This window comes from Chanos chanos, chromosome 4, assembly GCF_902362185.1.
Source record: "Chanos chanos chromosome 4, fChaCha1.1, whole genome shotgun sequence".
NCBI classification, from domain to species: domain Eukaryota; kingdom Metazoa; phylum Chordata; class Actinopteri; order Gonorynchiformes; family Chanidae; genus Chanos; species Chanos chanos.
In genome coordinates this window covers 8889646-8907831 of record NC_044498.1, presented here as the reverse complement: position 1 = coordinate 8907831, position 18186 = coordinate 8889646, and the positions used below count along the sequence as shown (strand labels likewise).

General features: G+C 42.4%; 1 protein-coding gene across 1 annotated transcript; it reads left to right on the top strand.

Annotated features, from left to right (window-relative positions):
• The first annotated feature begins 1430 nt into the window (after positions 1-1430).
• On the top strand, positions 1431-16772 carry zdhhc14 (zDHHC palmitoyltransferase 14). Its single transcript, XM_030771175.1, has 9 exons — positions 1431-1691; positions 5840-6000; positions 7863-8021; positions 9526-9663; positions 11559-11607; positions 12859-12961; positions 13449-13558; positions 14802-14904; positions 16347-16772. The coding sequence occupies exons 1-9, from the start codon at positions 1447-1449 to the stop codon at positions 16770-16772; spliced, it is 1494 nt and encodes a 497-aa protein (XP_030627035.1). The 5' UTR covers positions 1431-1446.
• Positions 16773-18186: the final 1414 nt, after the last annotated feature.

Sequence of the window (18186 nt, the reverse complement as noted above, 5' to 3'; positions counted from 1 at the left end):
ACATTTGACTAGGAACCTATCTTTATGCCATGCACTGGTACAGCATCATATATGGTTAGCAGTAAAACGTGATGGACAATGTTTCCTGTATCTTCATGTATTACTGTTCACGAAACGTTTGTGTTAACAATTCCGGATTTTCAGTGAACGTTTTAATAGATATTTCATAATATCCCGGCGGTGGTATAAACTCAGGCTCAGCATGGACCACTGCAAGAGTCAACATAACACATTGTAAAGAAACTTGTCCATAAGCATGCAGACTTAATCTGAATATGAGCATGCTCTGTAAATGTACACGGGGAAGGAATTTCAGCTTGCTAGTTGTCATATTAGTTAAATAGCTTGCAGCGGACACTCAAAGTGGAATGGTACAACAAAAAGTCCATTCGTGCAACCTCCTCACTTTCCTTAGGGGTCTTAGGAGCTTGTGGTGGGCAGTGCGTGAGGGTGGCGGATTTACGTTGCATCGGTATATATCTGGCCGTCCTCGCCTACCTAGTAGCGTACTAACGGGTCCCGCGCACCGCTGACTGCGTACAATTCACATCCAAGTCAGTGGAGGCGTGTGTTTGTTCTGTCTTTTTTACTATTATTATTTTGAAGCACATTAATCACTGTAATTTTCAGCAAGACTCTTCGAGATTGTGGACCCGGTACACATTCTTACGGTAGTGTCTTCTGGTTACGTCTACGTCTGTATATGGAGTAAGGGTGATCTTCTGGATGAATCCTTTCTAACAAAGAGTGGCGCGTTTTTATCACAACCATCAAGGCTGACAACGAATTTAAAAGGACGTTCGAAGGACGTGTTTTCCCCGTGAGGAGATGCTGTCTCTCCTCGAGTCATAAAAGGTCCATCAGCTTTCATGCTATCTTTTTTTTTTTTTTTTTTTTTTAATATCTCGAGATTTCAAAGATAGGATGGGAAAGAACTACAGCAAACATGCAGTAATTTCACGATGTTAAGGCTGCATTCCTCTTAATGTCGGTCTGTTTACTTTACCTCGAGCGCATGGACCATTTATTGTGATTGGGAACGGTGTAAACACAATGAAGGAATCATTCAAGAAAATATGTGGACGGATCACCATGCATATATCCATTTCAGAATTCCTGCAATGATCATAAACCTTGATGCTGTTGATCAGTCACAACCTGTAAATAATTGTTGATTGTTGCTTCCAAACGACCACCCCTGGAATAAACAAAACAACAGCGTACCAATTTCAGGGCAAAATCTGGGATGCCGCTGAACATTTATATGTTCCTCAACAATTATCAGAAGTGGCGCTCTGATTCTCTGCTACCTTCGATGAACCTTCTTGTCTAAGTAAAAACGATTGTTTTACGCAGCTGGGCGAGAATCGGGCTACTTTTCTGCGTTTACAGCGTGTTTTTGCAGAATTACTGATATTATTCATAGTGTTAATACAAGTGCCCCAAATGTATCTCAAAGGGGAGAACGAGCCTGTTCGGGAATGTCAGTACAATCAGATCTGCACGCGGACCTCGTCACCCATGGAGACTCCGCACCAAAAGAGAAGGAAAGTCAAAAGGAAGTGGCAGGTTTTTCCCGGCCGAAATAAGTTCTACTGCAATGGGAGAATCATGATGGCAAAACAGACAGGCGTGTTCTACCTCACCATGGTACTCATCCTGGTCACCAGTGGACTCTTCTTTGCCTTTGAGTAAGTGCAGTAAATGATAGCTCTACTAAACCTTTGTGTGCATTGGACCATCTGATTTATTTTTCTTACCCTGCACTATATTTTGAGAGCGACTGTTTGTGCAGATGCTATAGAAATGGTGATATCATAATTAACATGTTATTTAAGCAGAGGTATGCAATCAAGTTTGAAAACTACGTGACCCTTTGATCTCAAACAGTTTGTCTATTGCCCTGAAGGCTTTCATGTCTTTTACTGTTTGCTCTTCGCTTGGTCTTGTCACTGTCTTTTTATGAGAATGAAGCAGAATATAAATGTCTGCAAGGCCTGAGCAGTGTCTTTAGGCATTAGTAGCAAACACCACACTGGGTGTGACATTGAGAGGTTTTTCCCTGAAAAGGGCTTGTGTGTGTTTGGTTGACGTAAACATTCCAGCCTGTTAAATCTTTCTGTCAGAAGCTCATAATGCTACTCCCTGACATCAGATTTCACGCATATCACACCGTGACTCCTAAATGCTGATATTTTTAACTTCTTATGTGTCAAGATTTTATTTCCCATGCCAAGAGATCAGAGACAGTAGCTACCATTTTGGCGTTAGTTGGAATGGAAATTAGGTTCCACTCAAAGAGTAAGCAAACTGTCTGAATCCCCACACGTACACATCAGAATCTGCATTCAGTAAAAGGAACATTATTGAATTTGTGGATTCCCTCATGGGGAACCACAGTTACCCTGCAATGGGTTACTTGTGTTTTTTGTGGGTCAGCTGAAGTAAAACTAAGTGACCTTCCACTGTTGATGTGGGGGGTTTTTGTTTGTTTGTTTGTTTTGTTTTGTTGAGTTTTCTTTCCATTTGGATGGACAACATGTACTGACATGAATGCAGAGAAATATTACACGAAGAAATCATGTGATGTCTCTTTTGTCTGTAGGACAAATGAGGACAAGAGAATGTGTCTCACATTAGTGATACCACGCTAACATGTTTGCCTCGTCTTTTTCTTTGCAGTCAGTCTATATCAATGTTTAAATAGAGCCCTTCAAGTTTTTCTGGATTTGCCCTTCATGATTCTGTGTTTTATTTTTGAATTTAATCTGTCTGGTCACCTTAAAATTCTTTTGACGTAGACTTGCACTTTAGATCCTTAGCGCAAACTTGTTCCTTGTAAACAGCATCAAAGAAGTGAAGCAAATCTCTTTAACCGCAAGTTGCAACTGAATAACCAAACCTGACAAAGAGCAAAAACATGGTGCTCTCCTTCTCCTTGTACCAGTGTTTTTAAGAAATGTTCTCATCCTCACAGACACAAAACTCAGCCTGTTATGCACAGAGAATGATAAAAGCAACCCCTCCCCCATATTTTATCCTCATATGTTCCTCTTTACATACCACAACTTCCATATCATGGCACTCTGGAGTACTCGTTTCCCTGGTAACAGTTTCCCTCTCCAGCCCTTTGTATGCCGTTGAACAGCATGTATCTCCTAGGCAACAAGCAGACATCCAACCCCCAGGTTTGATTTTTTGTGCATTCATGTGGATCTTGGAGTTTCTGACGGTATGAGAAGTAATCGCAGTGACCCATGTGTCATTTAACAAGTCATAGACAAAGGATTTGCTGATTATACACTGGGATTAAGGGCTTTGTTTAGGGTAAACAAACGCGGTAGAATGATTCTTAATAAGAAAAGCTTATGAAGTTTCTGTATACTTTATGAGTTGACTTTTCTTTGCACCTTGGGACATGTCGTAAAGCACAGTCTCTCAGTTCATGAAAATCATGAATAAATGTACTATCAGAAGTTAGGACTGTACGTTAGGAATCCTCCAAATGTCTGGTCCGATTAGACAGATCTGATTTTTGTGTCTGTGGAATCAAAGCTTGTAAAGTCAAACCCTAAGGATCGGTGTTTTGTTGTGAGAGTGAAGGACGAAAACCTTGGAGCGAGTGTGGACATCTCTGTGAGTCACTGTTTACTGTCCTTGTGCAACCCCTTGGAGCCCAGTATGCTCACCCATGTGTTTCCTCAGAAGTTCTCTTGATGGCGTTTCAACTTCAAAGGGATCCATTGAGATGTAAAGCCCGCAACAACATAAACTATTTACTGTGTTAGCCACAATGTGCCATTTACAAAAAGATCTCTTTGAGAGATGGAGGACTATTTTTAAATCTCAGCTGATAATATCCAACCATTTGGCCTAATTTAATTCTGGCATTACTTTCTACCAAGGGCCGATTAAAGAACCCATGCCACTTGCACCAGTTCATTCTAATGTGTTCATTTGTTTTGTTTACTCATTATGAAGTCTATTCAGCTCCATTTCTCTAATTTAATTAGGGTAAATGGGTGGATTTTATCAGCTGAGACTTAACAATAGCTGCTCCAAAAAGTTTCCTTTTCAATGAGAACAAGCATTGGCAAAAACTGAAATGGATGAGGAAATACAAATCCTGCCGCTTCAAACTTGTCTCTGGACAGTTACGTAAGAGAGGCTTGTGTAGAAGACCTACACTGAAATCAATCAATTATTCATGATTTATTTGCAAAGCACATCTCTTACAAGAGTGTAGTGCAATGGGGTTCAACGGTAAAAGTTATTGGAGAACAACTTAAAAATTAAGCGTATTCGGTTTTTTTCCGAAGACGCTTCTAAGAGGCCATTTAGTGGAAATATGGGCCTTCACAGACACTGTTTCTGGAATGGTATTTCTCCATTCAAGATTCACATACAATTTAGTCCATGATTCATTTTTATCCCTTATTTTTGGGGAAACCAGCGTGAAGATCTGTATAGCATTTAAAGGGCTGTTTTTGAAGAGTACTGGAATCTTCAGAAACATGCCTGCCACTGAGACTGACTGACTGAATCTTTGTAAAAATGCAGAGGAGAGAATGACCTCCAGCAGACAATGTGTGTAAAAATGTGGCTGAATGGATACCAGCGACACAAAACTTTGGGAGATTTTTTTTTTGTAGGTTCAGCAAACAACTAACAAGCAGGTTGTCATTGCCTAATTTAATTTGATGACACATTTGTTCTTGATTTTAGGATGTATTTTCTTATTTTGTGTAATGCAAAGTCTGTCTGAAAAGCCCCCCCCCCCAAAAAAAACCCCCCAAAAAACCCCCAAAAAAACAAAAACGAAGAATGTGATTGTTTCCACTGCAGGATGCATTTCCTCCAGTGACCTTAAGGTTTAAAAATATATGGCACAATTCCATTTCAGTCAGTCAGAGTGGCTGCTAATTCATCTTTTGGTTCATTTTTCCTCATCTTACTCCTGCAAAAAAAAAAAATGTAGACTTTGCTGACATTTAAGGAGAATCTGATCTTGCCGTTCCTCTGTATAACTGGAATCGTCCGAGAGCGTCTCATTGATTTGTTGTCGGAATCGTAGCACCGAGCCAAGAATAACAGGAGCTCTTGGTGCCTTCTATGAGCCTTGGAACAGAGCTGCTGAGAGGAGCAAAACAGACAAAGCTTGTCTTGGATTGAAAGCATTCTTTGATGTTATTTTGGCACAAAATGCAAGTTATGGTAAAACTGAACCCTTGTCAGTCATGCCTCATTTCACTGAGGACTAGCTGGAACGAGAGGGCTAAGATGGAGTTCAGACTAAAAAGTGTAGATGCTGCTTCATCACTACGTGTTGCGTAATCATCGAGAATGAGGACTGGCGAGACATACTTGTGGATATGCGTAATAAAACGCATAGCCAACTGCATCCTTGTAGATTTCCTGAAGTGCTAATTAAGAAGTAGGTTGGGTGCTGCTTAATGAAAGAAAGCAACATGGACATGGGGAATATAGTAGATTATAAAATCTAACAAAGATTGGTCTTATACAGTCATTTTAAAAGTATTCTGCTACTTTAAAAAAATAAATAAATAAAAAACTGTAAAAAAGCAAGCAGCCCCCCACCCACCCCCCCACCCCCAACTCATTTCCTGTACTACAGCTCATGTTATTTATACTTTGGGTCCAAATCCAGACTTTAGCACTCACTGTCCAACCAATTCTAAGAATAATGCTTTAGGAGATAACAGTTTCTCCTCTCCGTTGCCTGCACTGTTATGTTTTTATACAGTATCTGATCTAATTTTCTCAGGCTAATGTCACCACTCCCTTTTTTTTTTTTCTTTTTTTTTTTTTTTCCCCGCAGCTGTCCGTTCCTTGCCTCGAACTTGACACCGGCTATTCCGGCGATCGGAGGTGTTCTGTTCTTCTTTGTAATGGGGATGCTGCTAAGGGCCAGCTTCAGTGATCCCGGGGTCCTGCCTCGTGCCACGCCAGATGAGGCAGCCGACATTGAGAGACAGATAGGTAGGCTGACAGTTCTGCCCCAACCACGCTCCACATCTATTGATTCATATTTTTTATTTTTGGGGGGGGGCGGGGGGGTTTGTTCCAGGGATTTGTCCAGCCCTAATAGCATATCATTTAATCAGATGCTTTGACTGACTTAAATATTATCTCATTTGTCTCTAAAAATTAGTTGAAGGATTGAAAGTAGAAAGTACGGGCGTCAGCGTCACAGTATTTTTATTTTTATGCGAATGCAGAGAAAACAAAGTTTGCCTGAAGAAATGAGTGCTTCGAGTGTAGTCAGGTGATCCTAGTTTTATGGCATGTATCTTTTCATCCTCTGCTCCAGTGAAGAAATTCATCTCTGTCTCTCCTTCACGTCTAATGCTCGTGGTGCTTTAGATGAAACTGTAGTGTTCACTTTTACATGTGCTTCTGAAGCAGGGATTTATCACCCACAGACTCTAGCGGAAATGATCCCGTTTCTGCTCTGCTCTACATTCTTTTTCACGATCCTCATTTCAAATTCTTCTGTACTTCTTTTTTTCATTTCATGGGCTTCTGTTTGCTATATGTGAAATTTTTGAAGTTGCAGAAGAACAAAGTCTTTTCTTCCTTCCTTTCTTTCTTTCTTTCTTTCTTATTTTTTATTTTTTTCTTTCTTTCTTTCACTTTGTATTCAGGCTCCCTACATAGAAATTCATGGTTTCCCTCAGTATTATAAAGTAACATTTGAGGAGATTGACTGTTTTGCATTCTGTTCTCGGGATATGCATAATATATGTTTTCCTTTCCTCTCCTGTCAACATCTTTTGCCTCTTTTAATCCAAAGACTGGTTAAATATTTATATCGAGCAAACTCCATGGTCCAAGGTCGTTTTTTGGATCCGTTTGACCTGTCATAATATGTGATTTTAAACTTTAACTGATGTTTTCTATTGACAGTATAGTTTAACTCTAACCAGTTACCAAAGCAGCTGCTGTGTCATTTTCTGTTGTTTTATTGCATGGTTGGAGTCATTCTGACTCCACTCGTTTGAGAAATGGGCAGCCATCTCGTTTGGGTGGTGTTCCCTGCAGAACGGTGGAAGGCGCAGGAGTCCTCATACAGCAGACAAATCACTTTGAATCAGGGAAGTGTCTCAGCATCCGTTCCGCACGGGCCCCTGGGAGCCATTGGAGAATGAACAGAGTTGTGTCCATGCTGAGCGAATGAATAATGTAAAGCCAAGTAAACTCTGGCACTGTGCCCCAAGGGTTCCAAGCTGGCAGAGACAGAGATAGAGAGAGAGAGAGAGTGAGAGAGAGTTGTGCTGACTCTGTTGTGTCCTGTGCAAGAGCATTGGTTTAATAATGATTTGGAGTACAGCCTAGGGTCAGACAGGTGTGTTAAGTATCAGAATGACCAGGGCGATACCACAAGCCCTGCATGAATGTACTGTCTAGAGTAATATCTGTACTCATTACCCAGTACAGGAATCATCTGTCAAGCCGTTGAGATCCAGGGTCAAGACAGAAAGCATACAAAGAAAGTGAGCTTCAGAGAACTGGGGCGTGTCCAGTTCATCAGATATTTCAGTTTTTTTCTTTCCTTTTTTGATTTTGTTTTTTTGTTTTTTTTTATTTGCTTTGCATGTCCAAAAATAAAGTGGCTGATTAAGGGTGCAGCAGTGAAGATATAAAATCACAGCTGAATGTCTTTATTTAAGAATTTATTGAGTCTCTTTCTATGCGGAGACCCTGCTGAAACATATTGGGCTCATCTCTAGGAATGAAAATAGAAATCCACAGCCCTCTTGACTGGACTCGTCTCTTAAATGATTCCGTCCCGGCCTTCTTTGAATACCGTTTCTGTCATTGGGTTCTGGTGCGTTCTGCAGATGCAGCAAACGGGCCCAGTGGACCGGGGTACCGACCTCCCCCGAGAACCAGAGAGGTGGTCATCAACGGCCAAACGGTTAAGCTCAAGTATTGCTTCACCTGCAAGATTTTCAGACCGCCACGTGCCTCTCATTGCAGCCTGTGTGACAACTGCGTGGGTGAGTGTGTTAGTTACGTACGTGCCGTGTGTGTATAGGCATATGTGTGTATGTATGCGTCTGTGTGTGTGTACTTGTGTATGTGTGGTGCTGTGTGTATAACAGAAAAATGCCAAAATCTATAAAACACCAACAGAAAAGTGTGTTAATAGGGTGTCAGGGCACCATGAACCACCAGATGAGATTTAGCATAACTTGCCACAAATTCGGTAAGTGTCTTGAAAGCTATTGGTTGGGTTTAAAACGCTGATGTTCATTGCAGGATTCCATCGTTTGGTGTTTTCTGTTTGCTGATAGAAAATGTAGTCTTATATGAGGCAGAAAACTCTCCCATAAATGTTCAAGTGGGTCAGGATGTGGTCACAGAGACACTCATGGCATTTGGTTGCAGTGGTTTCAAGCCGTCAAACCATTCAGAACACCCATGACTACCAAGGGAGACGCCACTCACAGCAGGATAGAAATACCTCACCGTTGGATAAACGGAATCACTCAGAATGGCTTCGCGTTCCCTGGCATTTATATTGCCCGCTAAAAAGTGGACCTTAACTTCAGGCATACCGGGACAATGCAACCCCCCCCCCCCACATTAAAACAGAGCTGCCAGAACCCGTCGCTGTGGGAAGCAAGCACTCACGCCTGTAGGTTCCTTTTGGCATGCTCCACACACGCAGTCTTCCACAGGGTCAGAGATGACTCATCTCGCCATATGACTTTTTCTTTCACCGTTGAGTGGACCGCTGCGTGTCTTTTTCAAAACCACTTTATGTACAAATGGGCATTTTTTATACGTAATGGGGGTTTAATGCACCAATACCTGACCATAGTGTCCCTCTGTCTGTCTGTCTGTCTGTCTGTCTGTTCTGTTTGCTGGATGAATATTTATGATCAACTGATTTGTTGATCAGCTGTTTTCGCCTTACATCTCGAGCCAATGCACAGGCATGAGGATTTAGGAGCGTCTGCCTTGACCACAGTTGACCCTGTCTGATGATGTGTTTCCTTCAGGCTCTCATACCAACACGTTAACCTTTGTTCTTCATGACACACTCAGCAGATCAAACAGTGTGACGTATAGGAACTCAAGCATGATTGGATGTTAATTGCACAGTTAAAAGTTAGGTCCACACCTTAGCAGAAACACCTGCTTTTACTCAAGCCTTTTGTTATTTTTGCAAAATGTCTTTACATTATGTCTTTTGTATATATGTGTTCAACATGTTTGTGTGTCTTTTCTCGTTTGCTGTTTTATTAATGTGAGCCTCTGTGTGTTCGTGTAGATGTTTAAGTTTCCACGTTTCATATGTTGCTTGCTTTATTGTGTTATAGTGTTATTGTGTGTGTATTGTATGAGAGTTTTCATGCTGTTTTTTTTGTCTTTTATGTGTCTTTTCATCATCATCATCATCATCTGTGATCTGATTTTGTCTTGTACGATTGTTCCAGAAGTGCTTGTGAGTGAAGATCTGTCTCTGATCTACTGTCTTCATCTTTTTTCCTTCAGAACGTTTTGATCACCATTGCCCCTGGGTGGGTAACTGTGTGGGCAGGAGAAACTACCGCTTCTTCTACTTGTTCATCGTCTCACTCTCCTTCCTCACGCTCTTCATCTTCGCCTTCGTCATAACACACGTCATCCTGAGTGAGTAACGGTATTCCTGACTTAAACGACCAGCTTCAGCCCCTCAGACCAAAATTCGTTACAGCCTGTTGACCGGGAAACCGTAATACGGTGACCGTGGAACCAGTTACTCTCACAGTTTGTCATTAACGTTTTTCAATTCATAAAACTGACTGACTTTGCGTGGGCGATAAAGAGTTCACAAGTTTGGCTACGAAATTAAAACTGAAGAGTTGTTGGTTCAGAACCAAGAGCAGGTGCTAAAAGATGTATGTGTTTAAGTAGGGCCATGTGTTCATCATTCTTGTCTCGAGTTCCTCTCCGCCCTTGAACAGCATCCTTAACCCAGGCTGCTTCAGGGCAAACGCAGAGCTGCTTTCCTTTCAAGTCAAGTTAAAGTCAAGTCAACTTCTTTCCTCCTGTGGCATCCCTGCAAAAAAGAAATTTGTTCTGTTGTTCTCACTCTAAATGTGATTCTGCTTCTCCATACAACCTTCAGATCTCCTTTTTGAGCTGTAATAACATATTCATACAAAATCTACCATGCAGCACTGTTCTTTCTGATGTTCCTCAAAAAAAAAAACCTCAATAACAGTTTGTTTCTACTGGTTTGACTCAGAGCCTCTAATAGCAACTCCCAATGCTGGAAAAGCACACGACAGTTCTTAACTGACTCAGGGCTTCATGGAAACCTTGCTGTAGACTGTACTCCTCTCTTTTTAGACAGTGTCATTGCTGTGTGTGGAACTGTGCGGAAGTTCATGCATGTAACGGATGAGATTGGGCCACTCCTGTTGGCCTGCTCCCTGGGTTTTGATTGGCAAGGGACTTGGGGCAAGGAGTAGCTGCTGATGAGGCAGTTCCTCTCAGAGGAAAGAGGAGGGGAAGTATCTCTTCCCCCCGGGCTGAGCTTGGTTGTTGTTTACAGCTTTTCTCCAATCAATCAGGCCGGGCCACACCAGTCCTGTCTGGAGACGAATGACTCCGTAGCGAGCTGGGGCCAGACGGCTGATTTTTATTTATTTGGCTTTATTTACAAGTTAACATTTGCTTACACTACGTTCTCCTCAAATGCCCTTGAAAAAACGATTAGCGATTAAGAACGGCGAGTGAGTTATCTGACAGTAAAAGCAATCAGTGAGAGTATTGGTCACAGGCAACAGTTCTCTGTTTCTCGGAGAACGGATGGTCGAGGTTTCTCCACCGTATAATCTACAGCAGTAGTCGTCGTCACTCCTCCGTCCTATCACTGAGCCTCACTGAGACTCCTGCTGGATTGTCCTCCCCACCTAATCCAACACGCCCAGTTTTGCTTTTCAAGACACTCCTCGGGGCCTTAATGACAACAATCAGCAGCGTTTGTGTGGGATTTAAGCTGAAAGCCTGCATGCGCTTGCTGGGTCTTTTTTTTTGCAGTAACTTGACAAATAGTTTTTTTTAAAAAAGACTTAATTGTGTCAGCACAGAGACTGAAAAGATTTGGCATTACTCGGTGTTTCAGACAGATTCAGACTCTCAGAGTTTACCTAGAAACCACAGTCCGTGTCAGGATGAATATAAAGGAATGCTAATGAATGCTAAGGCTGTCACTTTTGTTCAACTGTTCCTTTTTTCCCCCCTCTGTTTTATTTTTTCTCAAGTCATATGTTCTCACCTCTCATAAAAACCTCTCAGATAGGCCTACCTTTTTATTTTTTATCATTCAGGCCAATTTTTATATTCTGCCATAATAACCAAACTGGGCCTTTCTAAAGCTTTTATTCAATTATCCCATATCCTGTAGGCAGTATAGAATGATTCAAAATTTAAAGGGATTCGGTATTTGGCATTTGATTATGTGGAATAGCTCGGCTTTATGTTTTTTTAGTGTTTCTATGACCATTCTCTTCGTTGCATAATCACTCAAATCCCCACAGGATCCAACCGGACGGGCTTCCTCAGCGCTCTCAAAGACAGCCCAGCCAGATATCCTTTCACTGTGCCTGAGTAAGAGTGGGAGGACTCTCTCTCTCTCTCTTTCTCTCTCTCCCTCTCTCTCTCTCCGTGTCTCTCCCGCACCATCAGTCTATTTCTGGTCTGCTTTACACCTCCAGCTCCCTATGACGACAAGGAGTGGTAGGCAGTAGCTTAGTAGGCTTGTCAGGACATGTAATGACATAGCCACATACACCTACACACACGAGAGAGAGAGAGAGAGAGAGAGAGAGAGAGAGAGCGGGAGAGAGAGAGAGATGAAAGTGGTCTGTTCTGTGCAGTTAGACTATAGAAGCGCTATTTTGTAGCTAGTTTGATATAAATGAATAAATGGTGTGTCTGATGATATCTCTTCTCAATCTTTGGATATTTGATTACCATTCCTGAAGGGATGCTGTTTTCATTAGCTGCTGCCAGCCGGCTGCTTATGGTGAATCATTTGCTTTCCATGCATCATTTATCGTCTGATGGCTTATTGTCACACACAGGCACACACACACACACACACACACACACACACATTCAGATCCCACACCACAGCTACATTACAGGCATCATTTGATCTGAAGTCCAAAATGGAGGAAGCAAAAGGACTGATGCATGCGTGTGATGTGTTTGAGAGAGTATGTGTAGAGTAGTCTGCTTGTGTGTGTGTGTGTTTGTGTACCTCCACTGAGAATCTTCCCACCTCTGTTGTGGTTAGAGCAATTAGTTTGTGTAGCCAGTATATCATTATGTAAGTAAGTGCAGACAAGAGCAGGCTTTTCTGAGAAAAGAGATCATATTGTTGTGTTTTAGAACTACTCATCATGTTCCCTCTCTCTCTCTCCCTCTCTCTCTCTACCCCCCTCTCTCTCTGTTTATGTCTGCTGTAGTCATACTTAGTCTCTCCACTCTCCAACAGTACAGAGAACATATAGCATAAAACTGTGCATTGTGCAGAGTGAAGTGTCTTGTCAGTCAATAGCTATGGTATATATAGATTTAGAGGTTATCGATTGGCTCTAACTTACATTACCAGGGTCAATTCTGTGAGTGGACACACACACACACACACACACACACACTCATTGATCCAGCCTTGTTGCTGCTTTTTCATATGTATTGACAGAGAGTTGACTGATTGGATTGGATAACGCATGAAATGTCTTTGTGTGTGTGTGTATGTGTGTGTGTGTGTGTGTGTGTGTGTGTGTTTTGGTTTCATAATGGTGCGTTCTCTCTTTTCCTTGACTGAGTCACTGTTCTAGAGGTGGTGGTGTGTTTTTTCTCCGTCTGGTCCATTGTGGGTCTGTCTGGGTTCCACACCTACCTGATCAGCTCTAATCAGACGACCAATGAGGATGTGGGTACCAAATCTCCACCTCCTCGCACACAGAATTTCACGTGATTGGCTCAGTAATCGATGGACATGTGGCATTTCCTGCAGTTCTATCACATTAAAAAATGAATTCTATTCTCAAAGTGTTTAATCTCTAAGTCAATCAAAGAATTAACTATGAGGGCAGAACGCTCACATTATTTCGAATTATTTTAGATTAATGTCGTGTCTTTTAGTGCCACACAGCTATACAACAGCTTTACACTTACAAACAGTTCTTCAGTGCAAAATTCACTTCCATGGTTTCATTTAGTCTAACGGTGCTCTGAGTGAAAAGTGTGAGGAGTAGCTGGTCTTTCCTCTGTAAATGTTGTTGGGTGACTGATAAGCTGTGCTGTAGGGCCAGGAGGGATCCAGTGCCACCCCCACCCCACACACACACACACAAGCGCACACACACACGCACGCACGTCAGCCACTGCTGTTCTGACGTGTCCTCTCGCTGTTTCAGATAAAAGGGTCATGGTCAAGGAAAAGAGGGAAAGACAATTACAATCCGTACAGCTACGGCAACATCCTCACCAATTGTTGTTCTGCTCTGTGTGGGCCGATGCCACCGAGGTGAGTTGAAGACCAGAGAGAGAGAGAGAGGGAGAGAGATAATCGATTTGATCGCATCTCTCTTCCCGCTCCTCTCTCCCCTTTGCTCGATCTGTCTGCGTGTCTTTCTGTCACTTAACTGCTGTACATGTGCCTCTCTCTCTCTTCGCTTATTCCCTGTGTTTTTCATCCATTCTCTCTGGTGCTCTCTCTCTCTCTCTCTCTCTCTCTCTCCTCCCTTTCTGCTGCCTACTGTATAACTGCTCTACCCTCTGTTTCTCTCTCTCTGTCTCCCTCTCTTACTCTCCCTCTCCCTTTCTCTCCCTCTCTCCCTCTCTCTCTCTTTCTCTCTCTCTCTCTCTCTCTCTCTCTTTTTCCAGTCCTTTCCTGGCAATTCCCCTTGTCTTTCTCCCTGTCCGTTTCTGCATTAGTCAGCTCCCTCTTTGTGAGATAAAACCAAACTGCTGCTGTATAACGGGGAACTTTTTATTTTTTTATTTTTTTTTTTTCCCTCAGTCAAGATACTCATCGGTGCTCTCTTGCAGTAATTACACATGCCAGGAGTTATCAGGGGAGCAGACTCAGTCTTGTCTTACACACAGTGATGCGCAGTGATGAGTTCAGCACTTTGCAGCTCCTCCTGATCTGTGTGTCAAGGAGACCGAGAGGCCTTTTAAAGGGCCATGTTGTTATGGAGAAACCACTCTTTCAATTTGAACGCCGGCAGTTCTCGGAGCTTTATGGCGTGGACCGAAACTTGGGAGCCATTTAATATCAGTGGATTAATTATCGTGATATGATTGCTTTTAAACTGCTCATCACTCAGGAATGCCTGTTTAATGTGTTCAGTGACTTTCTGTGTGCGCGTGTGTGTGTGCGTGTGTGTGTGTGTGTGTGTGTGTGTGTGTGTGATTTGGAGGGATCGGGCCTGGAAGCTAGACTTGCTGATGTTGTGTTCCACTTCCTTGCGTTTCACACACCATTAATAAATTTCCCTGTAAACCAGTGTAGGAGCCACTGCAGAATCATCAATAAAGGTGACTTCACTGTGTGCTGTGTGGGCTTGTGGTGTGGGAGGTGATGCATCTGCTCTACACACAAAGTCCAGATTCTCTAACTCTCTCACCCACACGCAAAATAAGTCAGACACTCATTTTTTTTTTTCTATCTCTCACCCACACTCACTGATTCACTCAGCCCATTGAATGATTGATATATTGGATTTTTTTTTTTTTAAGCTGTTGTTCTATCTCTCTCTCTTCAGTTTGATTGACAGACGAGGCTTCGTGGAACCAGACACTCCCCAGCCTGTCACTCACTCCAACGGCACCAGTGTGTACTCCTCTAACCCGGTCCACAGTCATGTGGTAAGAGTTCCCCTGAGTGTGACAGAAGGTGGGGAGGTCGGTGAACTAGTCTGTATGTGTTGTTTATGGGGTGCGAAAGGTCAATGAACACGATCACAGTTTACCCGCAGTATGCGTCTCCGTACGCATTTGAACCCGTCGTTCGCACTCGTTTGTGATGACACATTCTAAAACATTTCTCACTGTTCTGTGATCAGTTCAAATAAGAAATTCATCCTCAGGACGTCTCTCTTTCTTCAATATCTCAGTTCAATTTTTTTTGAACTGTTTTGGATTTGATGGATTGATCGTGTTTACATTCAGAGCATGAAAAAGGGATTGAGTGTATTTGATAAGTGTGAACTGTTAAAATGATGGAGTGTAATACAGAGCCATAATAGCATATATGACAACGTTGCAGAAAAAGGCAGTAGTCAACTCAAACGGATTTTTACCCGTGTTAAATATGCAACACTAAATGGCATGTATGTGACATAATGTCATATTTAGCTTTAATCTCTTTATTAAGTCACTGTTCTCAGTTCTCCTTTTGAATGCTTGTGGTTTCATTGTTTTGGATGCCAGTGAGGTGTGTGTGTGTGTGTGTGTGGCCAACCTACCGGTTACCACACGTTTTATGATTTATGACGGAATCCAACCTGTCTGGATGCGCTGATGCCGCTCTGAATTTATCGGTCTTTTAGTCCAATCTGGGCTGAAAGAGGTACGCAACACCGATGAATACTAATACAAATTCCATTGCATCATTAATGCTGGTCCCCTTTCAGTGCTCTCTGCAGTAATGTCATCATTACTTTACCTGTCCTTTACAGGACACTTTAAAACAAACAGACAAGGATCAAAAACAGCTCTTGTCTGTGAGTGCTATTTACCTTGTCCAGTAAGTATTGACACAAGACAGTTGCATCCCTCTGGAATACAAAACAGCTGGTACTTTTTTTTTCCACCATGTGGAAAGTCTGTACAAGGTCAGTCTTTAGAAGACTTGGGGTTTCAACAATTGTTTAGTAGATTTTGAATGATTGTCTGTGGTTTCACTGTTTTGTACGTGTTGTTGATTTAGAGACAAAAACACTAGAAATGCCAGAAGGCGCATATATGCCATTTAATCCAAATGAATGTGATATTAACCTCTTCCATCATCTTTTGGTCCATAATTTTTTGTCTTTTTAATGCTGTTTAATGTGATCTCATTGACCTCGGCATGTCCGTGACTGTCATAACTTTATCACTAATCCTCTGAAGTGCAAATGAAAAATTTGCACTTTTGAATTTCCCACTAACTCCCACTAGCTCCCTTCGCTCCGGCCGCTCTTAATTCTCACTCATTTCTCTTTGTATCTTCTATTTGTGTCTGTCTGTCTCTCCTTTCTTCCTTTCCTCTCTTTTTTTTTTATTTCTCTCCCTTGTTCTGTCTCTCTCTCTCTCTCTCTCTCCTTTAGTGTGACCAAGATCAGTGCATTCAGAGCACCAAATTCGTTTTGCAGGCTGCCGCCACACCGCTCCTCCACAGCCAACCACAGGTCATCCTGACTGGGGCGGGGGCCCCCACGTTACCCGAGGGTAAGCTCTCTCTGGGGGGCCCCTGTACGTCCGTCGGCCCCGGTCAGCCGTCGCTCCCGTCCTCCATCCCCAGCCTGACGTGCGCCGGCGAGCTGCTCGCCCTGCGCGACACGGACGCCCACTGTCGCCACCACCACTTCATCAGCCCCGAGGAGACGCCCTCGCCCCCCGCCCACCCGCCTCCGCCCATCCCCTGCGCCGCGCACGCCGCTCACGTCCACCCCGCCCAGCTGTACGACCCGGCCAGCCAGGACTCGCTCCACGAGGACTCGGTGAGGGGACTGGTCAAACTCAGCTCCGTGTGAAAGGTTTCGAACGGACGTGTTCATCGAAAAAAAAAAAAAAAACAAACCCTAAAAACAACAGCAATTCAAAGCTGCCAAATTAGGACCAAAGCCATTTATGCTCCTAATCAAACCACAAAATTGTCAACCACTCCAAATGAAGCTTCTTAAAGACTGGATTAGACGCATTTAAAAAAACTCAGATTGGGATTAAAGTGATTTGGAACCTAAGAGAAATCTCTGCATCCACTTTAAATGAGCTCTTGTCTTTTACAGACAGGAAATTTGTGAGGATTTAGTAGGACCGCAGCCAGTCTTCCAATTCCTGTCTGTTCAACAGTGTGAAAATGTCCCCCATGCCTTGGGCCCAGCGCGCACAAAAGATTGTCTTTCTCCAAAGGACTGTGTTTAGGCCTGTGTGGACCTATGGACATCATGTTAAAGGACCCTCTGAGTACAAAATGAAATAAATGAGTCCTTCCCTATCTCTCTGGATCCCTCCAAATGTAGGTGTGTCCAGTACACACTAGAGAGAGGGTTTGAGGGCTCTGTAAATACAGCCTATGTGTTACACATGATGACTGTTCTGTTTAAGACTGTCTTAAGACAATACAGAGACAAACAGAGGAAAAAAAAAAAGTTTACTGCAAGTTCACTGCCTTTTTTTTTTTCCTGTATCTCTGAGGTTATGTTCACACAGTGGTGTAATCAATCAAAATGCTCACAAGATGTGTTCCAGTCCAATACTACATCAGACTTATTGATTTAAAAAAAAAAACAACAAAAAAAATGTACGACTTAGGTCATGTGATTCTGTGCCAAGAATTGTTCACTGATTTAAAGCTGTTACCAGTGATTTACCTGTGGATGTTAATAAATTCACAACTTTTTATGTATGATAACTATATATCCCTTCATAATTTCATGGGGTTTTTTTTCAGGCAACGTTGAAAGGTACCTAAAATGGTGACATTTTCTATATGTGTAGGGCACATTTTCTATATGTGTAGGGCACATTTTATATATGGGGTCTCAGCTTTGTAAACTTGTTCTATCCTGCAGCGTTCTTTTGTGTATCAGTTTCGAAATGAATTGCACAGAGCTTAATCATCATTCTTCAAACAATAATCTTGTGCCTGTACCAGAATTACTGCAGGCAAGAATCCAGTGCACCCTGAAGGCCAGAGAGCGCTCTCTAGTGGAGGAGAGCTCAAGGTATGTGGTATAAAATTATCCCCACCCGAACTACAGACCAAAAAAAAACAAAACAAAACGCACACACACACACAATAATGTTTCATTTAGGAACAGCTTTAAGACTGGATATTAGTAATATTATTATGGAAAAAATCATGTGTTATTGAACATTATTTTTACATACTGTTTTCTTAATAATGTAAGGAGAAAAAAAGTGAAACAAAACACTCAAGAAACA

Coding starts and splice junctions, on each gene's coding strand:
- zdhhc14 (XM_030771175.1), top strand. CDS start 1,447: ATGTATCTCAAAGGGGAGAACGAGCCTGTTCGGGAATGTCAGTACAAT. Junction 1,692..5,839: donor GGACTCTTCTTTGCCTTTGA/GTAAGTGCAGTA, acceptor TTTTCCCCGCAG/CTGTCCGTTCCTTGCCTCGA. Junction 11,608..12,858: donor CTCAAAGACAGCCCAGCCAG/ATATCCTTTCAC, acceptor TGACTGAGTCAC/TGTTCTAGAGGTGGTGGTGT.